At 44.8% G+C, this 23030-nt stretch overlaps 1 protein-coding gene across 1 annotated transcript in view; it reads right to left on the bottom strand.

The window, feature by feature from the left end:
• VAPB (VAMP associated protein B and C) overlaps nt 1-23030 on the bottom strand; it is a 49017-nt gene that overhangs the window by 10579 nt on the left and 15408 nt on the right. Inside the window, exon 2 of the mRNA XM_035122520.3 lies at nt 11772-11924. Coding sequence (XP_034978411.1) covers nt 11772-11924 — 153 coding nt within the window. The remainder of the gene's footprint in view (nt 1-11771; nt 11925-23030) is intronic.

Below are 23030 nucleotides of genomic sequence, written 5' to 3'. Positions count from 1 at the left end.
ATTTATTGCAATGAGTGCATCTTTGCTCGTTCCCAGAAGCAATTCCTGGCAGCGTCGATAGATGTAAGGAAGCTGTAAGCGCCACAGCATTTGTTTCAGAAGCTTAACCCAAGTTGCACAATGAAAATGCTTGAACTTTTTAATGCTTATAAGCTACAGAGTTATGAAGGCTTGTGCAGCGCAAGGGCATTTGCCGTGACTGCTGAATGGGAGGAGGAAATGCCGTTAGAAATACATCCACTTTGTGTAGGAATGTTATTTCTTGGGTGGCATTTACTCAAATTACCCCAATAAGCTATTGTTTGCAGAGACCAGGTTCCCACCTCTGAAAAATGGAAAGCGGTTACTGTGTATTCTGGCGTAAAAGGCAACTGGGCGTATAAGACGACCCCCAAGTTTTCAAGTTAAAATATAGAATTTGGGATATTCTCTATATTTTAACTCGAAAATGTCTGCAGCGATTTCTGGTGCCGTGCGGTCCGCACATGCTCAGAAGCGATTTCTGGCGCTGCGGACATTTTGGATATGGGCAGCGCTGCCCATATCCAAAATGTCCGCAGCGCCAGAAATCGCTTCTGAGCATGCCCGCATGTCCACACATGCTCAGAAGCGATTTCTGGCGCTGCTCGGCGAGTCCCCGGTTTAGCGCAGTGCATGGGGGACTTGCCGAGCGGGCAGTACCTGGCGTATAAGACGACCCCCGAATTTCGAGACTATTTTCTGGGGTTAAAAAGTCGTCTTATACGCCAGAATATACGGTACTTCATTTTACAAACCAGATGTTTCATGTATCCTCTCCTCATGCATGGAGGAGAGCGCACAAATGCTTTGCTGCAAGGATAATCAAACAAACAAACAAATCCCCTCTCCTCTTCAATGAGCGCATGAGCAGCAACTCTCCTGTTGACTGCACCCCTCCCACAGTGACACACCTTCGACAGAGTCCTCCCTAGCAGACAAAAACAGTGCTTCTGTGTCCACATCAAGGAAAAATGTGATTGCATGCACCTGGAGTTCATACACAAAATGTCCTTATCTACCTGCAATTTCCAGGGTGACTACCTTGCATCCCTCCAGATGCTGCTAAACTATAACTTCCACGAGCCCCACCCAACATGGCCAATGTAGTTTAGTTGTAGTTTATAGAGTTGTAATTTAGTGACCTAGATAGTCAAATGTTAGTCATCCCTGAAGGAAAGTAACTTCTTCAATTTCACATTTTTCACTATTATCTGGTTTATATCACTTCTTTTCTCCCTTATAAATCCTGGTCTAATCCTCATTTCCAGTTACAAGCATCCACGGGTGATTACATCTGAGGGCATAATAGCTTTTCTGTTTGAGGTCTCCGGTAAAATTATCTGCCTTCCCCACACCCAAAAATCGGGAGGTCTTTGGAGTCAAACGTAAGTGTGGCTACAGGTTTGTGTGTTGTTTCCACTACAGTCAGGGCCAATGTGTAAAGCAGGCATCCCCAAACTGCGGCCCTCCAGATGTTTTGGCCTACAACTCCCATGATCCCTAGCTAACAGGACCAGTGGTCGGGGAAGATGGGAATTGTAGTCCAAAACATCTGGAGGGCCGAAGTTTGGGGATGCCTGGTGTAAAGCATTTGAGTTGTCAGCATAAGCAGTTGTCGCAACCTCAGGCATCAGGCACAAACCACGGCTAAGGGAATTCTACAAAACATCCAGAATGGAAAATTTAGGAACTTGTCCGTACAGCGTGGTATGATGAACTATGGCATAGTGTGCTGTCTGAACCCAGCGTCCTGGTTCATCTCTCCCCTCGCTAACCATAAGCTGTAGCCCAGAACCTGCATGGTCAAGTCATGCTAGCAAGTCACAGCAAGGCTTACCATGTCCAGCAACCCAGGGCCATAATTGTCTACAGCAGCTTAGTGTTTTGTTCACGTAAAAAGAATGTGCGGTAATGCAGCAAGGAAAAGCCAAAGCTAGGAAAGAGAACAAGGCCAAGTCTGCGCTACTATGTGAAGGGGTGCACACATACTAAGTTGTTGCTAATAGCAACAGACTACATTTTGTTTAAAGGAAAAAAACAAAAACATGTTTTAAGAGCACAGAACATTCAGCTATTCCAAAGCTGAATCTAGGCTTGCAACAAGCACGTCGCAATGAGACGTTTGGCCAAGCCCTGCCTGAAAATCTATGCAATGCTCTATAGTCAAGGGCACATTCCAGATCAGCGTGCCTTTTCTACTTCCTGCAGATCAGATATGCCCGCTCGCTTATTAGACCTTGCGCACCAGTCTCCACACAGCAAGCGGCATTTAAACGGATGTGAGCCCATCGCCCAACTCCTGCTGCAAATCGCCAGGCCCTAATCCACTTCTACTCCGATGCACCTATGACAGGAGGAAACCCCTGCTGCGTTCTTGTATTGGAAGCATTCGAGAGATTTCCACGCCAACAGGAAGTGAGAAGAGATGCGTGGCTGCCGGGAGTCTATGCAGGGAAGAAGGACCGGGTAGAGGCAAGGAGCTATGCAGGGACAAAGTGTGGGGCAGCCCCGACTTTAAGCAGCAGGGCAGTCATTTGCACCCATCCAAAGACGTCTTTTGAAAGCATAAGCTGGTTCCTCACGTTCTGCAATTTCACAGGGGGATCCCAAGATATGCAAGTCAGTAAGCTTTTGAGTTCTGAAGAATTCTTCATCAGCAGGCAAAATCATAGGATTGTAGAGTTGGAAGGGACCCCCGAGAACCATCTAGTCCAGCTCCCTACGATGCAGGAACATGCAGCTGTCCCTTGCGGGGATCGAACCTGCAACCATGGCGTTATCAGCACCACGTGATACCAACCAAGTGAGCTTGCATGCTACTTTTAAGCACAAGGTGGTCGGGGCTGCAGCACACGCTCTACGCTAGCATCCTTGGCAATGCTGCGGTTCAGGCTGGGGTGCCCTTTAAGGACTTCGGCACCATAGCCTTGCATAGCTTATCAGGACTGAAAGTGGCTTTCCTTTGGATTTCTCCTAGTCAAGAGGAGGCACCACAGATCAAAGCAGAGGACCACAAACAGACTGAGAGGGAGGGTGACTGTCGAACTTTGCCGGTTGTAGCAACATCCTAAGTAGTTTTTTAAAAGCAGGTATTTAAACATTTATCTACCCCCCCCTCTCCAGTTCAACCAAAGCAGCAGAACCAGTAAAATCCATAACTGTTAGCGAAACCTGGCAACTGAAGGACCAGGGCAAATAAACAGGTTGCCACCAGATGCTTTTTTTGGGGGGGAGAAGATGTTTGGTGGCAGGTGAGTCTCTGGGGTGTCCCAGCCTGAAAAGGCTCTTCTATTAAAGGGAGACCTGTCTGCAGTCATCCTTGTCAGCACTCAAGGAATCCAATGAGGACTGAGCGTAAGGGTGTGAGAAACAGAAAACAGGATGTGGGGAGGGAGCTGCCTGGAGGGTCCTGCCTGGAGGCACCCTGGCCAGAAGGACTCCACACTGCTTTTTTTTTTTTACTGCAGGTTCCACTTGTATTCTTTCATTCTGGAATCCAAAGGCTCCCAGTCTTCTTAAGACCCCACCCTTCCTTGCATCAGGGGAACTTGAGAAGAGACAATTACAGCAAGAGCAGCGCAGCGAAACACTCTGAAAGGGAAAAAGGGCTGAGTTAAGCAATTCCGTGACAAATCACAAGAACATGCACGGCGGATGTGCTGACAGTGCTGTTAAAGCACACACCAGCCATTTCCTAAGAAACTGAAGTGCAGGCATGCAATGGACTCCGGAGTCCCAACAGATAGGGATAATCTCCAGTTAAGGATAGCTTTAAGGGAGCGAAGGAAGAGCGAGCTGCATTTCTAAGCGGCATCGTCTAAATTTATTGCATAATTTCTGCTGCTAACCATCACGATGGCTAAGGAACCCTAGTGCATGTCAGCTCACACCGAGGACATAAACAAGAAGATCACATGTGAGCCCCGTGATGACTCAGTAAGGGGGACTCAGACCTTAGGGCAGCATCCAAATAACACATCCTGTCCATGCAAGGTTTTATGTTCATGCAACAGAACTCCCGCCCCAGCGGGTCCTGAGCCCTCCTCAAATCTGCTCCAAAGGGCTGAGGGAACCTCTAGAAACGGATTTAGGGAATGCGGGGATGGGAAGGACAGGGAGAAATTCCATTGCACCAGCATAAATCCTGACAAGATACGTTACTTGGATGGCACCCTTACTTTTCCCTATTCATGGCTAACATTTATTCTATTTCTTAATCAAACTAACCAAAAAGGAGCCCAGGACCACATACAAGATAAAACAAGAGTAAATCAAATAAATGCTTATAAATCACCACAAACATCTATAAAATATCAGAACCTTCAAAATACAGAAATAACAGCTGCTGCTTGGAAAATCTGTCAGTAGAGCACGAGACTCTTAATCTCTGAGTCGTGGGTTCGAACCCCACGTTGGGCAACAAATTCCTGCATTGCAGGGGGTTAGACTAGATGGCCCCCGGGGTCCCTTCCAGCTCTATTGATTCCGTGATCGAAACAGTGAAATCCCAAGTGGTAACGGCCTGGGTACAATATTTGGCTTGCCAGCTGCATGGCAAGCTGACATCTGATCAACCTGACATTAAGATGGATTCTGGTTTTAGCCACTCCAGATGCACACAGTTCCTTGCATGCTAAATGCTTAACTGGGCTCCTGCCATCGGGGTAATACACTCCCCTCCCTCCATTTTTAAGGAACAGGTATTTCCATGCTAGACCTAACCGTTAAGCCATTACATCCGCACTCATATGCTAACTTATGGCGAGGACTGACCATCGTTTGCACTTTAATCCTGCGTCTGAAGCCATTAACTTTCGTCATGAATGTCCTGTTCCTTTATTGTGTTTATCCTCGATTAAGCAACCGCGAGCGGTATCTTCCTGCAGTTTTGTGGAGGCAAGAGTCTCGCTATACATCATAGCTGCCAAGTTTTCGCTTTTCTCGCGAGGAAGCCTATTCAGCATAAGGGAAAATCCCTGTAAAAAAGGGATAACTTGGCAGCTATGCTATACATGCAAGCTCTCGGTAGATCTCTAGAGGTTGTCCCTTAATAAAAACAAGCGCTCTCCTTGGAGTCTGCTTTTACCACTGTCTGTAAGGAGATATGCAACGGATAACACCCTGTCGTGTTGTGACATAATCTCCAGCACTGAGGTTTACCCCATTCCTGTCTGCTGATCTGCACAGAGGCATTCTCGATAGCTGCTCCAGTTATGGAACTCCCTTCCCTTGGAATCTCACCAGAGCCTAGGCAACTTCATGCAGCGCTGTTAAAAAATAATAATAATAAAGTCTTCTCCTGGGCTGGCTCTTGGTGGCTCTGGTCCAGCTAGGAGAAGGGTGGAGGCAGTAGCTGGAATCCGGTATTCGGAAGAGCTTTCAATTAGATGCTTTGTCATCCCAAGTTTATTTTATGGTCTTAGCTACGAGCCCTCGGGGGCTGTGCAGGACAAAAAGTAAACAAGTATTAATTAAAGTGTGCTTTGTAGAAGGCCGTGCACGAAATTAAGACCACACACTCCCAAGGACGCTAGAAATAAGCTGCTTAAAGATGCAGCACAGGTGGGAGATATGGGGAGCCAAGAAGCAGAATTAAACCAGCAAACACCAGAAGGAGATGGAAATGGTCGTGCTAGCTTTGAGGGGTTCAGCCGCCCTTTGCTTGGCTGAAAGTGTATTGATTTATCATTGCATCCTGCAGTTTGAGTCCTGGAAATGGACTAATTTAAGTGCATTACTGATTCAGCCAGCTAACAATTAAATGCCACGTCATTCTGTGAAAGACAAAGCACGCGAAACCCACCCCCCCACCCCCTTCACTTTTGCGGCAGAACCGAGAACTCCCATGTGAAAAACCTGACAAGGCGGCTGAAACTCTGGTTTCTCAGGCCTTCTTCCATTAACGCATGTGCAATTGGAGGAGGAACGTTCAGAACAGGGGTGGGAACATTCTTTTTTTTTTCTGCCGGAGGGCCATCATTTCCTTCTGGTTATTTTTCAGGGGAGTGGGTCACATGGCTAGTGGGGAACAGAAAAAGGGGAGGGGAGGGGGCATCAGCGCCCCGAAAGGGCTACTTTGGGGGGCGCTTAGAGATGTGAAGGCCCGGAAAAAAAACAGAAAAATTCAGGGGAAAAAGATTTTTTCCCGTTTTTTTCCTGAAGCCTCTCCCCCCCCCCCCCAATTTTTTTTGGGGAAAATAAAAATTATGGAATGTTTTATTTTAACATGAATAAAATATTTTAAGATAAGGAGTTCAAATATTTTATGAATCATTTAAAAAAATATGTATGGTATCAGATTATTCTAATTTCTGTGAGGATAACAACAACAACAACAACATATTATTTATACCCCGCCCATCTGGCAGGGTTTCCCCAGTCACTCTGGGCAGCTTCCAACCGAACATTAAAATACAATAATTAAACATTAAAAGCTTCCCTAAACACGGCTGCCTTCAGATGTCTTCTAAAAGTCTGGTAGTTGTTTTTCTCTTTGACATCTGGTGAGAGGGCATTCCACAGGGTGGGTGCCACTACCGAGAAGGCCCTCTGCCTGGTTCCCTGTAACTTGTATTCTCGCAGCGAGGGAACTGCCAGAAGGCCCTTGGCACTGGACCCCAGTGTCCGGGCAGAATGATGGAGGTGGAGAACGCTCCTTCAGGTATACTGGGCCGAGGGGGTTTAGGGCTTTAAAGGTCAGCACCAACACTTTGAATTGTGCTCAGAAATGTACTGAGGGCCAATGTAGGTCTTTCAAGACCGGTGTTATGTGGTCTCGGCGGCCACTCCCAGTCACTAGTCTAGCTGTCGCATTCTGGATTAATTGTAGTTTCTGGGTCACCTTCACAGGTAGCCCCACATAGAGCGCATTGCAGTAGTCTAAGCGAGAGATAACTAGAGCATGCACCACTCTGGCGAGACAGTCTGCAGGCAGGTAGGGTCTCAGCCTGCGTACCAGATGGACCTGATAAACAGCTGCCCTGGACACAGAATTGACCTGTGCCTCCATGGACATCTGTGAGTCCAGAATGACTCCCAGGCTGTGTACCTGGTCCTTCAGAGGCACAGTTACCCCATTCAGGACCAGGGAGTCCTCCACACCTGCCCGCCTCCTAAACTTTTTTTTGTTCCACTTAAACTAGTAAACAGTTCAGGAGATTGTTGCTTCATTTGTTACAAATACAAATAAATATTATTTTAAAAGTAAATTCTGTTTGTAATAATTGTTTGGATACACTATATTTTAATATGCTAATTGTGGTAATTTTATGCCCATTAAAATCCTCCATAGTTGTATTTTATGTTTCTAAAGTAACAGAATGACTTTCGATCTGGAAAAGAAAAAAGAAGTGCTAATGTAGGATGTTTTTTCAATTTTTCTGAAAATTTCCGTTTTTTCTGAGCTTCAAAATTTCCAGAAATTTTACATCTCTAGGGGTGCTGATCCCGCTGGCTCTTGCAAGAGCATGCTTGGTAGCTGCCGTTGGGAGAGACGCAGCGCCTGCTTGCTTTGCGGTGAGCCTCCTCCCAGCTTCCATCCTTCCTTCCTTCCCTCCCTCTCTCACTCCCTTCCTCTCTTTCCCTCTCTCACCCCCTTCCTTCCTTCCTTCCTTCCTTCCTTCCTTCCTTCCTTCCTTCCTTCCTTCCTTCCTTCCTTCCCCCTCTCTCTTCCTCTCTCTCACCCACCCCTTCCTTCCTTCCTGTCTCTCTTTCCCTCCCCCCCTTTCCCTCTCTCACCCCTTCCTTCCCTCCCTCTCTCTTTCACCCCTTCCTTCGTCTCTCTCTCTCTCTTTCTTTCTTTCTTTCTTTCTTTCTCTCTCCCCTTCCTCCTTCCTTCCTTCTGAGCCATTGAAGGCTTTCTCCATTAAAAGCAGCCATTGGAATTGGGCCCAGCTGGTGCTGTCAAGCCAGGATCCTTGTCAGATGCTCAACCTGCCTTGCCCCAATGAGCAATCTGGCTGCCAACTTCTGCACTGGCTGAAGTGTCCGAAGCGTCTTTGGAGGCAACCCTCCATAGAACGCATGGCAGGATGCGGACCTTGAGGCTGTCCTCGAGGTCTGCTTGCTTTACAGCGAGGCGAGAGGAGGGACGGACGGGAGCCCCTTCTGCCCCTCCTCCCAGCTCACTGTAAAGCAAGCAAAGAGAGCCGCTTACATGCTCTGTGCGGCTCTCGCTAGAAAAGAATATTTTTTCCCTTGATTTCCTTCTCTAAAAACTAGGTGCATCTTATGGAGCAAAAAATACGGTATCCAAACGACAGCAGAAATGAGGTGACCATTGTCTATTCCAAGCGTGCTTTTTTGGGGGTGGGGGGTCCTAAAGTGAAAGACATTTGGATGACAAGGAACACAAATAATGGCCTATTCAATCTCATTTGGTGCTGATGGTAGTCTGGAACACACTGAGGAACATCTGCCAAATCAGGTTGTCTTAAGACACTCATTTTAATTTATATAACAGGGCTCATGTTTTTAATTTCTGTGTAAACTTGCTGTCATATATAATGGAGATGGAGATGCTCAAACTAAAGTACATGAGAGCATTTACCCACAGTAAATTTTCCACTGCTCTATTTTGTTGGGGATTTTTTTTACTGCTTCGTAATGTTCAGTATCACCAAGGAATGGGTGCCAATCACAAATTTGGCATTAGGCAAGCTTGGCAGCATTACATTTTTAGTTTTGTTTACTAAGTGCAAGTAAAACTGACACGATAAATTAGATCAGAAAGTTTTCGGTATGCTATGGAAATTATCCTAATTTGCATAGGAAATTTCCTGGAACATTTTCCGATTCAAAATTTTTTGGAAAACCCGCTTCACTGCCCGCAGGGAACAGATTATAAACGCTTAAGTCTGCTGAAGTTTTAATGAGTTTCTGCTAAGCAGAGAAACAGTCTGCTGCGGGCATCTGGTGGTAGGGACAGAGCAGGGGTGAGAAACCTCCAGATGTTGTTGGTCTCCATTTTCCTGCATTTCAGGGGGTTGGACTAGATGACCCTTGGGGTCACTTCTAACTCTACAATTCTATGATTCCATCTCCCTATCAGCCTAAGATGGTCAGTTGTCTGGGATGAAGGGAGCTGCAGTTCATCATCATCAAAAGTCACAGATTATCTATTCCTGAAGTAGACAAAAGGACTGGAAATATTCAGGGGGAGGGCGATTTCTTTGTTTCCTCCCTCCCAGGCTCCCTCCCATTTTTACACTGTAAAAGCGGGGAAAATCTGAAGGAACATTGAAGAACATCGTATGGAAATATCTTCTCCTTTGGAATGAGTGAAATGCCTTTGCTAGACAAGGTCTTACTCTTCCAAAATGTTCAGTATGAAGATAGTTGTGCAAGACAATCTACTGTATTACAGGGTAATTTCTGTGTAAACTTGCAGTCATATATCTGATCTAGGCCCCATCTAAACTATACATTTAAAACAGTATTATACTACTTTTAACAGTTACGGATTCCCTCAAAGAATCCTAGGAAATCTAGTTTAAGGGGAATAGCCACCTCCTTTCAACTCCCAGCACTACAAAATCCCCATAGTTCCATGTCAAGAGGGACTGCCTGTTAAAGTGATTGCAGGTGTAAGAAAAATCTGCTATCCTCCTGACCAGGTACCTCCCTCCCTTGGGGGTCAATCTTGTCACCTCTCCTCCCCACATACCTTTCGAGAAGGCATTTATACTTTTGAGGTTGCAATTCTACCTGGGAGTAAGTCCACAAAACACAACACCTATTATTTCTGGATAAGCATGCATAGGATTGCTCAGTAAATTCCATAAATATGCCCACCAGTACAGTTCTGTAGATGCCATCTAAGTCTCCTTTGGCCAAAAACAGTTGTATTTGTTAGTGATATTCACAATGCAGCTATCAGCCAGGTTTAAACAAGCATTCGGGTGAAGCCTTCCCTTTCAATAGAGAAACAGCCAACAAGGCTTAAAGGTGGTCATCACAGTCTGACAGACAATGCTTGCTGAAAGGTACATTACCCAGGAGACAAACAGACCTAGTTTAAAACTCAGGTTTAAAAGCTGCCTATTTTATGCACTGGGTAGAAAGGAGTTTTACAATATCGAAGAAAAATTAAATAACCTTTTTTTGCAGCCAATCAGAGTAATACCCACAGCTGAGGAGAAAGACCCTGCGTGCATTTGTTCGTAAGAAATAATTGCAGTAAAGCGCACCAAGAACTAGCCTTTTGCAGTGCAAAATAAGGCTCTAGTTGCAATGAGATATTTGAGAACCAAGGAACTAGTGGCAATTCTCATGCATATGAAAGTGTAGCTGAAGAGAACATTTTCAATAGAGCTGATGGTTTAATTAAGGCAGACATTAACCCAATTGATTTAGTATTTCCATCTGCCCTATTGAGCATTTGAAGTCTACAGACTTAGCATGCTTAAAAGGCCATATATATATCTATACCTGTTTTATTCTACAAGTAAAACTGCTCTTGAAATAAACTGATAATGGTTAAGAGATGAACGGGCCTATATTAAGCTAAAAGCACAAACCTGCCCCAAATCTGGCACTTTTAAAATCCTCCTGAAATCAAGGAGATTAATTTAAGCATGTGTTTAATCTTCCACTCAAGTCACTACTAAGTTCACCTAAAGGTAAAGGGACCCCTGACCGTTAGGTCCAGTCACTGACGACTCTGGGGTTGCGACGCTCATCTCGCTTTATTGGCCAAGGGAGCCGGCGTACAGCTTCCGGGTCAGGTGGCCAGCATGACTAAGCCGCTTCTGGCGAACCAGAGCAGCGCACAGAAACCTGGCCCTTTAAAACTACGGCTTGGCATCGCTTGAGAACCTGGCACCCTTTCTTAAACAGTTTGGACGCTCCGTCCTCTCCTAGGAAGGTTAACACGCTACAAGGGAATGAGACAAGAACAGCTGGGAAACAGAACAAACTTTGCATGCTGAAGGTTCCAGGTTCAACCTGGTATCTCTAGTTAACAGGATCACATAGGAAGTGATATGAAAAACCTCTTCCTAAAACCCCGAAGAGCTGCTTACAGTATGAGCAGATACAGTGGTGCCTCGCTAGACGAAATTAATTCGTTCCACGGGTCTTTTCTTATAGCGAAGAATCCCATAGGAATGCACTGATTTTTTTTTTTACTTTTTTTGCCCATAGGAACGCATTAATTGAATTTCAATGCATTCCTATGGGAAACCGCGATTCGCTAGACGAATTTTTCGTAAAACGCATTCGTCTAGCGAGGCAACCTCCGCTCGAAAAATCCTTTCGTTAAGCGGAAATTTCGTTAAGCAGGGCATTCGTTAAGCGAGGCACCAGTGTAGAAGCCTGACTGTCAGACAGCTTTCTGTATTCACCATTTACTACCGAGTCCTCCTCATTTGCTGACTGAACAATTATTTTATACTAATGATCTTTTTGTACCTCATTGTTTTCATTTAAGTTTTTAATTCCTTATTGGTTTTGTGTAGTATTTGTAATTCAGCAGATTTGCTCTAAATCGTTTTTAAATTCATGATCCAAAAATGGATTGCCTGCTTTGTGAAGTTCATTTTTCATTATTCCTTAATGAGTCGTTTCATAAATGAAACGACATAATTAATAAAAAACCGAGCTTTTACTTAACATCTCTTCCTTTCTCTATTTGACGTCCTACTATACCGGGGGGGCAAAGCAAGCACACCTGGGGAAATGGATGGGCTTCTTAAAATAAGAGATCACCATGCTCATCGCAATGTTGGGGCTCTTAGGTCAGAATAACTTACCAGACACATTAATTGACGTTCCTGCATCTATAATTCCACTGTTGGGTCTTACGCAGTATCTGCGTGGTGCTGTGGTCTTCACCTTGAAGCACACATTTCTGTCTGTAGGGTTGCCAAGTTTCAGATTCGTGGTGACGACGTCTGTGAATGGGCCTGCGGGATGGAACAAAGGACATGTCAAAACATTTCCCAAACAGTTCAGAAAGTACCTCGGCTTTTCTATTCCTACAGATGTGTGCACCTACCAGGACACAAAGAGAGGCTTGAGCTCAGAGTTCGAAATTAGCCAGGTGCCAAGAACGTTTTGCACCTGGATATCGCCTACCTGTGACCAAGGGAAGGTGCCCAGACTCCAGGATGGCACCTGACATCTCCACCATCTGTAGGTGCAGGCCTGGGAGGTCTATGGATCTTGACCGTTTTCGCACACTAGCAACACTTCCTTGGGGAATTCTATTTCTTATATTTTACCAGCACAATCAGAATGAATTTCAGGAAACAAAAAAAATATGACTTTCAAGCTGCCTGGCCCCAAAATGGCAACTAGGCATTCCATTTTGGAGGCTGCAACCCTGGTTTAAGGAGCCATATGGCGCCTAGCGTATACCGTATATCTGAGCTTCTAACACTGCCTCCAGTGTGCTGGGACCCCATGACAGACACACAAGAGACAAGCCAAGCATCATTCCTTCTATTTTTGTGGTTCGGACTGTGTGTGGCACTACTTATGTTGCCAAAATAGCACAAAGGTCTGCACGATCCAACATTTGCAGAGCTATTTTTTTAAAAAAAGAAAGAAAGAAAACCCTAAGGCAGGGGAGGAGGGCCAAAAAGACTAGGAAGGACTGAGCATGCAATGTGTGGTATAAAATGCTGGTTGGAGAAAACCAGGGATGTTGGGGGGGGGTAGAATTGAGTGACTTGAACCTGAACCGAAACACTCTGCAGCACAGCATTTTGTTGCAGGTCCCCCAGTTGCTGACCCCCTCCCAAACTGTAAAATGGGGATGAGGCCAGGGCACAGGGGCGTGTCTAGCTGCCACCCCAGGAAAAAAATAGCTAAGCTGACCTCTGGCCCCATAACTTCCTGGCTCACAACCCTTGCTCTCTACTGTGCAAAAGCAGCACTTGATTCCATCTGTCTATTGCTCCGGCAAATATATTCTAGAGCAGTGTTTAGACATATGAGGTTCCCAACTTTAAATAGCAGGGTATGCAAATCCTTGTTAGCACCAGTTATAAATAGCCGCCTAGTAAACTATATTGTAACTCGGCTTGCAGATTCTCAAAGTTTCTAAATGGGATGTTGCTATTATGGGCAGATATGAAAGGTCAGGAGTTAATTACTTCTCTGGTCAATAGCTGAAGGAAGCTGCCAGAGGATAGAATTTCAGGTATGACTTCTGACCGCAGTTGAGATTTTTATGAGTTCCCTTCTAGCCTAGAACTGTTTTGGTGTGTTTATTTTATTTTTGTTCTTCTTTATGAGAAGATGCACAAAATTTACACCAGACCACTGCAAGTTCATCTTATGTACTGTAAAAAAAAACTCAAAAAACCACAACTCATTATTTTCCCTACCATTGCAGAATTTTGATCAAGATTGGCCACTAAAAGGTATATTAAGAAGAAGAAGAAGCATACTCGCAGATAGATATGCTTTCTGCAAGTGGTTAACAGCTTCCCTAGGAAGAAAACAAAATGAAGCATTCTTCCTTTCCTTTTAAAAAGCTCCAAGGAGGCACATGGCAGAGGTTTATAAAATTATGAGCAGCATGGAAACAGCTGGTATTCTCTCCCCCCGCCCCTGGCAATACTTGAAGTTAGGGGAGGCACCCTATGAAAGCTATTTGCTTAAGAATCGGGTCAATTGACTTATGGAGCTCATTAACACAATATGTGGAAACAGTCGCTAGTTTCATATGGTTTAAGACTAGATGCTGGGATTAGATGAGAGCTGTTGCCTTCTTGACTTGTTTGTGCGGTTCCCAAAAACATATGGCCAAGTGGACTTATTTTTAGTCTCACCCAGCAAGACGAAGTCTTGTGTTCTTTAATCTGCAGCACTGACAGCACGCTAGGCGAGACAGGTTAGTCTTAACAACTAAGTAGTGTATATGAAGCCTTGCTGGGCTCACCACCACCGATGCTATTTTCTTTGCAGTAATTTATTGTATTAATAAAAAAAAGTATCCAGACTTCACCATAAGGTCCCAAGGTGGGTTTCAATAACATACAATTATAAACAAAATTAGAACTGTTCCACCCAGAAGAGAACGGTACAAATAATGGCTGTAAGTGTGTATTTAACGTAAATCATAATCCTCTGGACTTTTAATCGGATGTTATTGGACACAGTGGACCGATCTGTGTGTCACGCTAAACCGTGGTCAATAAGTGGAAGCCAGTTTTCAGTCTGCAGTGTGGATGCCATCAATTCTTACCTAGCAACAAAGATCAAATTGCACAGTGCAGCCTTCCTTCCAAACAGAAATAGGTAAACACACACACACACACACACACCCAAGTCCAAACAAAAATATGTTAAGTTTCTCCAGGAGAAAAAAATGTGGCTCTATGCATCCTTTATCTGAAGGCCCAGACTAATTCTAGAAAACTTGTTTTGCAGGAGGAATTTAAACAGCCATGGCTCACCCACTGCAAAGAATCCTGGGAACTGTAGCTTGATAAAAAGGGTGCTGAGAGTTGTTCTCAGATTCCTCTCACAGACCTACAATTCCCAGAGTTCCTTGGGAACACAGACTGGTTGTCAAACCTCTCTGAAAATGATGAGAGGGAACAAGGGTCTCTTAACAACTCTCAGCACCTTTAACAAACTGAAAGGGAAACTAAAATGAACACAATGCACTAAAAGTTAATAATGACACAGGGTTCTGTCTTGGGCCCAGTCTTATTCAACATCTTTATCAATGACTTGGATAATGGGCTTGAGGGCATCCTGAGCAAGTTTGCAGACGACACCAAATTGGGAGGGGTGGCTAATACCCCAGAGGACAGGATCACACTTCAAAATGACCTTAACAGATTAGACAACTGGGCCAAAGAAAACAAGATGAATTTTAACAAGGAGAAATGTAAAGTATAGTATTCACAAATTCACACCCTATTATATTGTTCTGAGAAATTTTACAGACTACAACAATAGTTAGCAGCCCGAAAGCCGGCAAACAATTCCTCCAAAAAGAACAAAGAATACTGCATAATTTACAAGTTTGCCACAGTTCATTTTGTACTTAATATACCAGCGGCACATCAATCTAAACTAACCACTTTGTGCAATGGCATTACAGAACTGCATATATTTTCAAGTAAAACATGTGCTAAAGGAACTATGGCAGAAGAACATGATGTCTATTTTAAAAGTTCAAAGTCAGCCACACAGCCCAGAGAGTTGAGGCCCTCACACTTGTTTAAATCCACACACACTTATAAGGGGGCTTGGGGAAGGACGAGGGGGTCTTTGTGGCAGCTGAGTCAATGTCCGCCAAGCTTGAAAGCTGCTACTCTGGATTACCTCTACTGACAACAGCACTAAAGCCATTTTTTAAAACCACCAGCGACAGGAGGTAGGCACAGAATTCGTAGCTAAATGCTTTCGTATTTTAAGTGAGGCACTTTCCGTATTTTAAAACAAAGGAGCAAGCTAACACATGAATATAGACAGACAGTACTTAATGCAACACACATTAAAAATAAGAAACCACATTATATACCTCTGCTGTAATTCTAGCCAATGGGTGGTATTCAAGTACAGTGTCCCAACTGTACAAGAATTTCCTCTTGCACAACAGGCCTCCCTCCCCCCCATCGCAGCTGGCACCCTCCCCAAGTCTTTTCCAGGGGGTATGGGGGAATCCCATGCAAGGGGAAAGGAGAGGTGGATAAGTAGAAATCGCCGCGCTGGTTAAATGTTCACTTAGAACTATTTTGGATTCCATCCAACCTGCCTCACTGTTGGATTGTCTTGCTAAAGATCAGCCTTTCATGAACTGATGCCTTCTTGCTTGTTGAGGCTCATGGAAGTTGTAGTCGAAATCACTGGGCTGGGAAAGGCTGGTACAGACTGTAGAAAGGCATCCCAGGAATGTATATATGGGAGGTTTTTTTGCACCTGCAACAGAGTGTTTGGCCCTTCCTTGTAATTTCCTGCAATGTATTGCAGGGAGGGTATATATGCATGGCAGAACTGCGACTGCATGTACAAAGGCAACCTTTTGCTATCGTTTCTACCAGTTAATAGAGCTCTCATGTCAGTTTCCATTTAGTCATCAATCTAGCCAGCATAGGCTTTGCATCCAAGGTTTTTAAACTAGAGAAAATGAGCAGGGACTGTGGGGAGGGGTAACACAACTCAGGTTTATGCAGGGCTCTGTGGCGCAATGGGTCAGTGCGCCTGGTTGTTAACAGGAAGCCTGGTGGTTCGAGCCAGCGGCGGGCAGGATTCCTGCATTGCAGGGGGTTGGACTAGATGAACCCCAGCGTCCCTTCCAACTCTTCAATTCTGATACTATGGACACACATCATCTTGCTAAGAGCAGCATTTCTAACGCTGTGTGTGACAACTTTTCACCTTCATCTTGCATCTCTGGAGACGCATGTAATTAAGCCGGCGTCAGCATAATCTTAGCCTAAGAATGTTGTGAAATGGGAAGCCAGGAGGATATGCAAAATAACAATGTCTGCAAGTCCTTTGTTGAGAAACGTTCGTTCGAAATATGAAAAGCTTAAAAAGGGAGAATGGTAGTCTGCCTCTGCCTTTATCATCTGCCACTGACTTAAAATTTCATACATTCTAGTTGCCAGGCGTATTTCAGAGCAACATGCAGATCCTACACCAGCGTTTCTCAACCGCTGTTCCGCGGCACACTAGTGTGCCGCGAGACGCTGGCTGGTGCCGCGATGTGCGGCGACGAGAAGGGCGATTTGCATTGTCACGTGCCTGGCGGCCGCCAATAAACACCACTAACCCGCCGGAAAGGAAGCCGGCCGGGTCACGACGCGGGGCGAGCGCAGCTCTCAACAGCCACCACCACGGGAGGGTGGTTTTAGACAAACTTAAAGAAGCTGGCTGGATGAGCTCAATCTGAAACTTGCTGAGCAAAGGATTGTGCTGGCAGAGAAATCAGCGGCTTGTGAGGCCTTATTACAGAAGGTTGCAACCAACACAGCAATTGGCAAGTGTTTCTTACAGTCATAAGTATATAGTCAATGTAGGGCGGCACAGAGTTACATTTTTTAACTTTTTTAATGGTGGTGTGCCTCGTGATTTTTTTCATGGAACAAGTGTGCCGTGGCCCAAAAAAGGTTGAGAAACACTGGACTACACCCACCTAAGTCTTATGTGGATCGGATCGTGGCTCGCCGCACAGCTCTCGAACACAAAAGCTGCATAATGAGAAGGCTAGGTGTCTGCCATCCCAGATAGTACATGAACCAGGTTTTGTTTGAACATATGGCCCATCATCCACTCTACAAGCCATGCAGCTACACCAGTCTTCACCAACATTCATGCTGACTGAGGCTGATGGGAGTTGTAGTCCAAAACAACTGAAGGGAATCAGGCTGGCAAAGGTTGAGCTACACCAGAGGAGTACAGTGGTGCCTCGCTAGACGAATTTAATTCGTTCCACAGGTCTTTTCTTATAACGAAAAATTCATCTAGTGAATCCCATAGGAATGCATCGAATTTTTTCTGATTTTTTTTTTTTGCCCATAGGAACGCATTAATTGAATTTCAATGCATTCCTATGGGAAACCGCAATTCGCTAGACAAATTTTTCGTAAAACGCATTCGTCTAGTGAGGCAACCTCCGCTAGAAACAACCTTTCGTTAAGCGGAAATTTCGTTAAGCAGGGCATTCGTTAAGCGAAGCACCACTGTACATGGGGAAATGCCGAACCACTTTCACTTAGAACACAGGAATTGTATTGCAAAGGCTATTTGCAAAAGGAAAAAAAGAGAAAGGACAGTGATTCATCAAAGAGAGTTCTTTCCAGTTAAACACAAGTAAACACTGCACAGGACAGAACCATGATTAAAAACGTAAGCCACAATTTCTACATTCAAACCGGGAAGGGAAAACATTAAAAAAAACAACTGAACATGATTAAAATGCCAAACTTGAAATGTTGTGCATTGTTCTGCAGTTTATTTACTCTGGATTGATTAATCCTGTTCCATTTACGGTAAGTCCGCTAGATGCACAGCCTCTGCTTGGTAGCAAAGCTTCCCACCCAGCCCAGCCCTCTCCCCCAGTTAAGACTTTCCTTTGGAAGAACACAATGGAAACTCCAATGGACTTTTCCTACATACTCAAAGAACAAACAAAACAAGTTTTGTAAGCTCAAAATTCCTCGGAGCAGGGGTGGGCAGACATAAAAGAGAATCTACATTGTTTGCATTAAAACTCAGGTCCACCAACCAAGGTAAAGGTAAAGGTAAAGGACCCCTGACAGCTAAGTCCAGTCGCAGACGACTCTGGGGTTGCAGCGCTCATCTCGCTTTACAGGCCGAGGGAGCCGACGTTTGTCCGCAGACAGTTTATCTGGATCATGTGGCCAGCATAACTTAGCTGCTTCTGGCGCAACGGAACACCGAAACCAGAGCAGTGCACAGAAACACCATTTACCTTCCCGCCGGAGTGGTATCTATTTATCTACTTGCACTTTTGGGCGTGCTTTCGAACTGCTAGGTTCGCAGGAGCTGGGACTGAGCAACGGGAGCTCACCCCGTTGCAGGGATTCGTACCGCCGACCTTCTGATCGGCAAGCCCAAGAGGCTCAGTGATTTAGACCACAGCGCCACCCGCGTCCCTACCCACCAACCAAAGGCAGATGCAAAAAATATGGGAGACACAGAAGTAAGGAACATATCCTGCCTTAGCACAGCCTCAAGACTTGGTTTTAGTACCAGAACCGGGCTCACCGTCTTTTCACCCAAACTTCCTCTCCCAATCGCTCTGTCCTGCCCCTACTTCAGATTTCGGTAATGTTATTTAGAAGCATTTCAGTTATTTCCATTTCTGGAATATAAAAATATGAGGATCAAAACCGCCTGGGAATTTACTGTAAATCATTCAGAAATTTACCAGTAGATCCTCGTTTGTCTTCTGCCCATCTCTGCCTTAGGGGGCTACTGGTTATTTGGCAACACCACTTTAGGGAGATAACGCAAAGGTGATGAGATGCCTCACTTGTCACCAAGGCGGAAGCAAACACTCCTAGGAAACTTGTCATGTGCAACTCAAAATGGCAAGCTCCCAATATAATTTATCTGGTACGTTATTGTTGGGTGCATTTTGGACCTGCAACAGAGCTGAGTGGGACTCTAACAACTCTGCAACACAGACAAAAATAGCCACCCACACAGCTAGTATGCACAAGCTTCAAAAGTCTTCCTTGCTTAGGTTTCGGTTTCAAACAAACATCTGTTTGGGGTTTGTATGTTTTTTTTAAAAAAGGATTAACGTTTCGGATTCCATAACTGGGCTCTCCTACTTGTTCACAGGATATGAACTGTATGTATGTGTAAGAGTTGGAGCAGAATTGTGTAGTCTCTCAGCGTTTAAGGTGTAAGTGAGACCTCAAGGCCCAGATAAACAGGCTGGGACATCCACCCTCCTATGTAACACAGACTTGCGAAAAAATGTGGAGCAGCTTTTCTGACCTTGGTACCCATCCGACGTTGTGGACTACAACTCCCATTAGTTCCAGCCTGTACAGTCTTGCTGCCAGGTGCTGATGGGAGTTGAAGACAAAGGTAAGGTAAAGGTAAGGTAAGGTAAAGGACCCCTGGACGGTTAAGTCCAGTCAAAGGCGACTATGGGGTTGCAGCGCTCATCTCAATTTCAGGCCGAGGGAGCCGGCATTTGTCCACAGACAGCTTTTCCGGGTCATATGGCCAGCCTGACTAAACCGCTACCGAGGACCGTGACAGAAACCAGAGTGCACAGAAATGCTGCCCCCCCCCCGGCAGCGGTATCGATTTATCTACTTGCACTTTTTGGCGTGCTTTTGAACTGTTAGGTTGGCAGGAGCTGGGACAGAGCAACGGGAGCTCACCCTGTCGCAGGGATTCGAACCACCAACCTTCCAATCAGTAAGCCCAAGAGAGGCTCAGTGGTTTAGATCACAGCGCCACCCACCCAGAGGGCACCAGGTTGAAGAAGGAATGGCCATAAACCCACCAAATCCCTGCCCTTTGCAACATTATTTATTAAGCATTAATCACAAGTAAATGTACAATACAGTGGTACCTCTACTTACGAATATCTCTACTTACGAATGGAGCTCCGTCCGCCATCTTGGATACGGTTTAGATAGGCTTTTTTCTACTTACGAATTTTTAGATAGGATTTTTTTCTCCCAATGCATTCCTATGGGATTCGGCTTACAAATTTTTTCTACTTACAAATGTGCGTTTGGAACGCATTAAATTCGTAAGTAGAGGTACCACTGTATAAGAGTTGGTGCGAGGCAGGCTTCCCTGGGGAGAGCATTTTTGGAGAGTGAAGGAATATATTGTTTAGAAAAGATTTCCTCACCCGTCACCAGATTCCTACTCAATAGCAGCAACCAGGCAAACTCGTGCTTACAAGTCTGATGTGGTAAAATCTTTCAAACACATCAAGTGCCCTGGACCACTTAGCTATAAAGTTATTGTCAGATAAGTAAGGCTCCATCTCCATTAGGCAGCACTGGGCCCAACATTACCTTTGTCTACTTCATAGTTGTGCAGCATGTTGTAGGATGGAGGGTATGTCCTGCTGGCTTTACTAAAACAGCTCCTCATCCATAAAAAGAGAGGCATTCTAGCATGCAATCTCATGGAAGCTCTTTGCACTCATCAGTGTGGCAAGCTGCGTCACCTGTCACCAAGAGGAACCTTGGTTCTCAAACAACTTAGAACCCAAACACTGCAAACCTGGAAGTAAGTGTTCTGGTTTGCGAACTTTTTTCAGAAGCCGAACACGCTCCGTTTTGAGTGCCACACTTCTCTTTTGAGTGTTACACTGAGGTCTGTCTGTTTTGGCTATTTCTTTTGCGTTTCTGCGGCTTTTTTGTTTTCGTGACTGTGTGGAACGTTCAGCTACTGATTGATTGATTGTGTGACTGCAGTACATTGTTTATCTCTTTCATTTTATGGATCAATGGTTAGATAGCAAAATTCATCTTAAATTGCTGTTTTAGGTGTTGTTTTGAAAAGTCTGGAACGGATTAATCCATTTTGCCCTACTTTCTATGAGAAAGCACGCCTTGGTTTTGGAATGCTTTGGTTTTGGAACGGACTTCCGGAACGGATTAAGTTTGAGAACCAAGGTACCACTGTATTTACGCTTAATTAAATTAAATGCTTAATTCACATAGACCCGGGGATGCCCTTGCACAGAGATATTTGGTGAACTGAAGTGGTTCAAAAACAATCCTTACACTACCTCTGGCAACTTCCAGACCTCGGGGAGGTGAATTCAACAGGCACCAAGAGCTTTATTTTATCCAGGTGGGTATTGCAAGAGGGCACCAAGGAATTTATATGCATGGGTCCCTTGTCCTTTTAGTTCTACATACCTAGAACTACATAGTTGCTTCTACTGTAAACACCTCTTTGAAAAGCATTTAAGATGTTGCTATAAACGTCCTGAGCTCAGAAAGCTGACCTACCGTACTCAGGTTTTCAAGCCCTGCAGAAACCGGAAATTAAGAAAAGTGTTTTTATGGTAAAGGTAAAGGGACCCCTGGCCATTAGGTCCAGTCGTGACCGACTCTGGGGGTGCACGCTCATCTCGCATTATTGGCCAAGGGAGCCGGCGTACAGCTTCCAGGTCATGTGGCCAGCATGCCAAAGCCGCTTCTGGAAAACCAGAGCAGCGCACGGAAACTCAGTTTACCTTCCCGCTGTAGCGGTCCCTATTTATCTACTTGCACTTTGACGTGCTTTCAAAGTGCTAGGTTGCAGGAGCTAGGACCGAGCAACAGGAGCTCACCCCGTCGCAGGGATTCGAACCACCGACCTTCTGATCAGCAAGCCCTAGGCTCTGTGGTTTAACCCACAGTGCCACCTGTGTCCCTGTTTTTATGGTACCGTATTCAAATTTCAGCTTTCCCGCCTTCCCATAATAAAACGAATCTGCAACCAAGAACACGCTGTTTATGGCAGGGACACTAGAGTCTTCCAGCAAATTCTTGTTGCACAAACCGCATGTGTTCGAGGGAAAAAACAGGGGGCTCAAAGTGATAGCACAAAAGAAACACTTGATGTGACTATCAGAGAGTGCACCACATACACAATAAGGATTCTGTCAACTGAGCAGAACTTATCAGCCGTATGACATACCTGTTGTCTGAATCCAATCTTAAGATTCTGCTACACAATCTAATTTCTGAAGGATGACACTGCTGCAATTCCCCAACACAGACAATTGTGCCTTTTAATAAATGTTAAGCTGAGGGACAAAAAATGGTTTCAACGTTTTGTCATTTCTGTGACAATCCCATTAACTGACAATATATATTTGATTTTGAATATTCATGGCAAGCAACAGAAGGGTTCTTGTCAATCCCAGGTAGGAAGAAGCAGTTGGTGAGAGAACAAACTGCAACTTTTTCTGTATTGCCTCATTAGAAATAAAGCTTCTGGCATTGCATTTGGCACTCAAAGACTGTTCTACGCAAAACCTTTGTATTAGACCTGGCCAAATTAAATGAGAAGCAAGTGATGTTGCAGTATTCAGAACTGTTTGTTTTGTAACACAACCACTGAAGTCAACAAGATGATTCTGGAGGAAATGAACAGCACTCACTGGGTATTTAGACATTTTACCCAAAGATGCGTATCCAGGGAGGGCAAAAGCAGTGTTAGAAACTCAGATATCTAACCTAGGCACCAAATGGCTCCTAGAACCAAGGTTGCAGTCGCCAAAAAGAGAATGTCTAGCTGCCATTTTGGAGCAAGAAGGCTCCAAAGTCCTATTCTTCAAATGATGGACTAACTAGGATTGATTCTCAGTTAAACATCTGGCTGGTTCAGATGACAACTTTGAGCTAGGTTAAGAACTTTGAGAACTTAAAGAAGAAAAGCCCCTTGATCCAGGGACAGTCCACACATATATTGGCCTATTCTGACCTCTTTTTTCTTAATGATGACTGCTCCTGCTCCTGCTCTCAGGCTGCACAGAAAAAGCAATCTTGTTCCAGAAATGCATTCTGATTGTGCAACTAAAATATAACTGATAGAATTAT

The sequence above is a fragment of the Zootoca vivipara genome, chromosome 7 (genome assembly GCF_965207765.1).
Source record: "Zootoca vivipara chromosome 7, rZooViv2.hap1.1, whole genome shotgun sequence".
Taxonomy (NCBI): Eukaryota; Metazoa; Chordata; class Lepidosauria; order Squamata; family Lacertidae; genus Zootoca; species Zootoca vivipara.
This window is presented reverse-complemented; position numbering and strand designations above follow the sequence as displayed.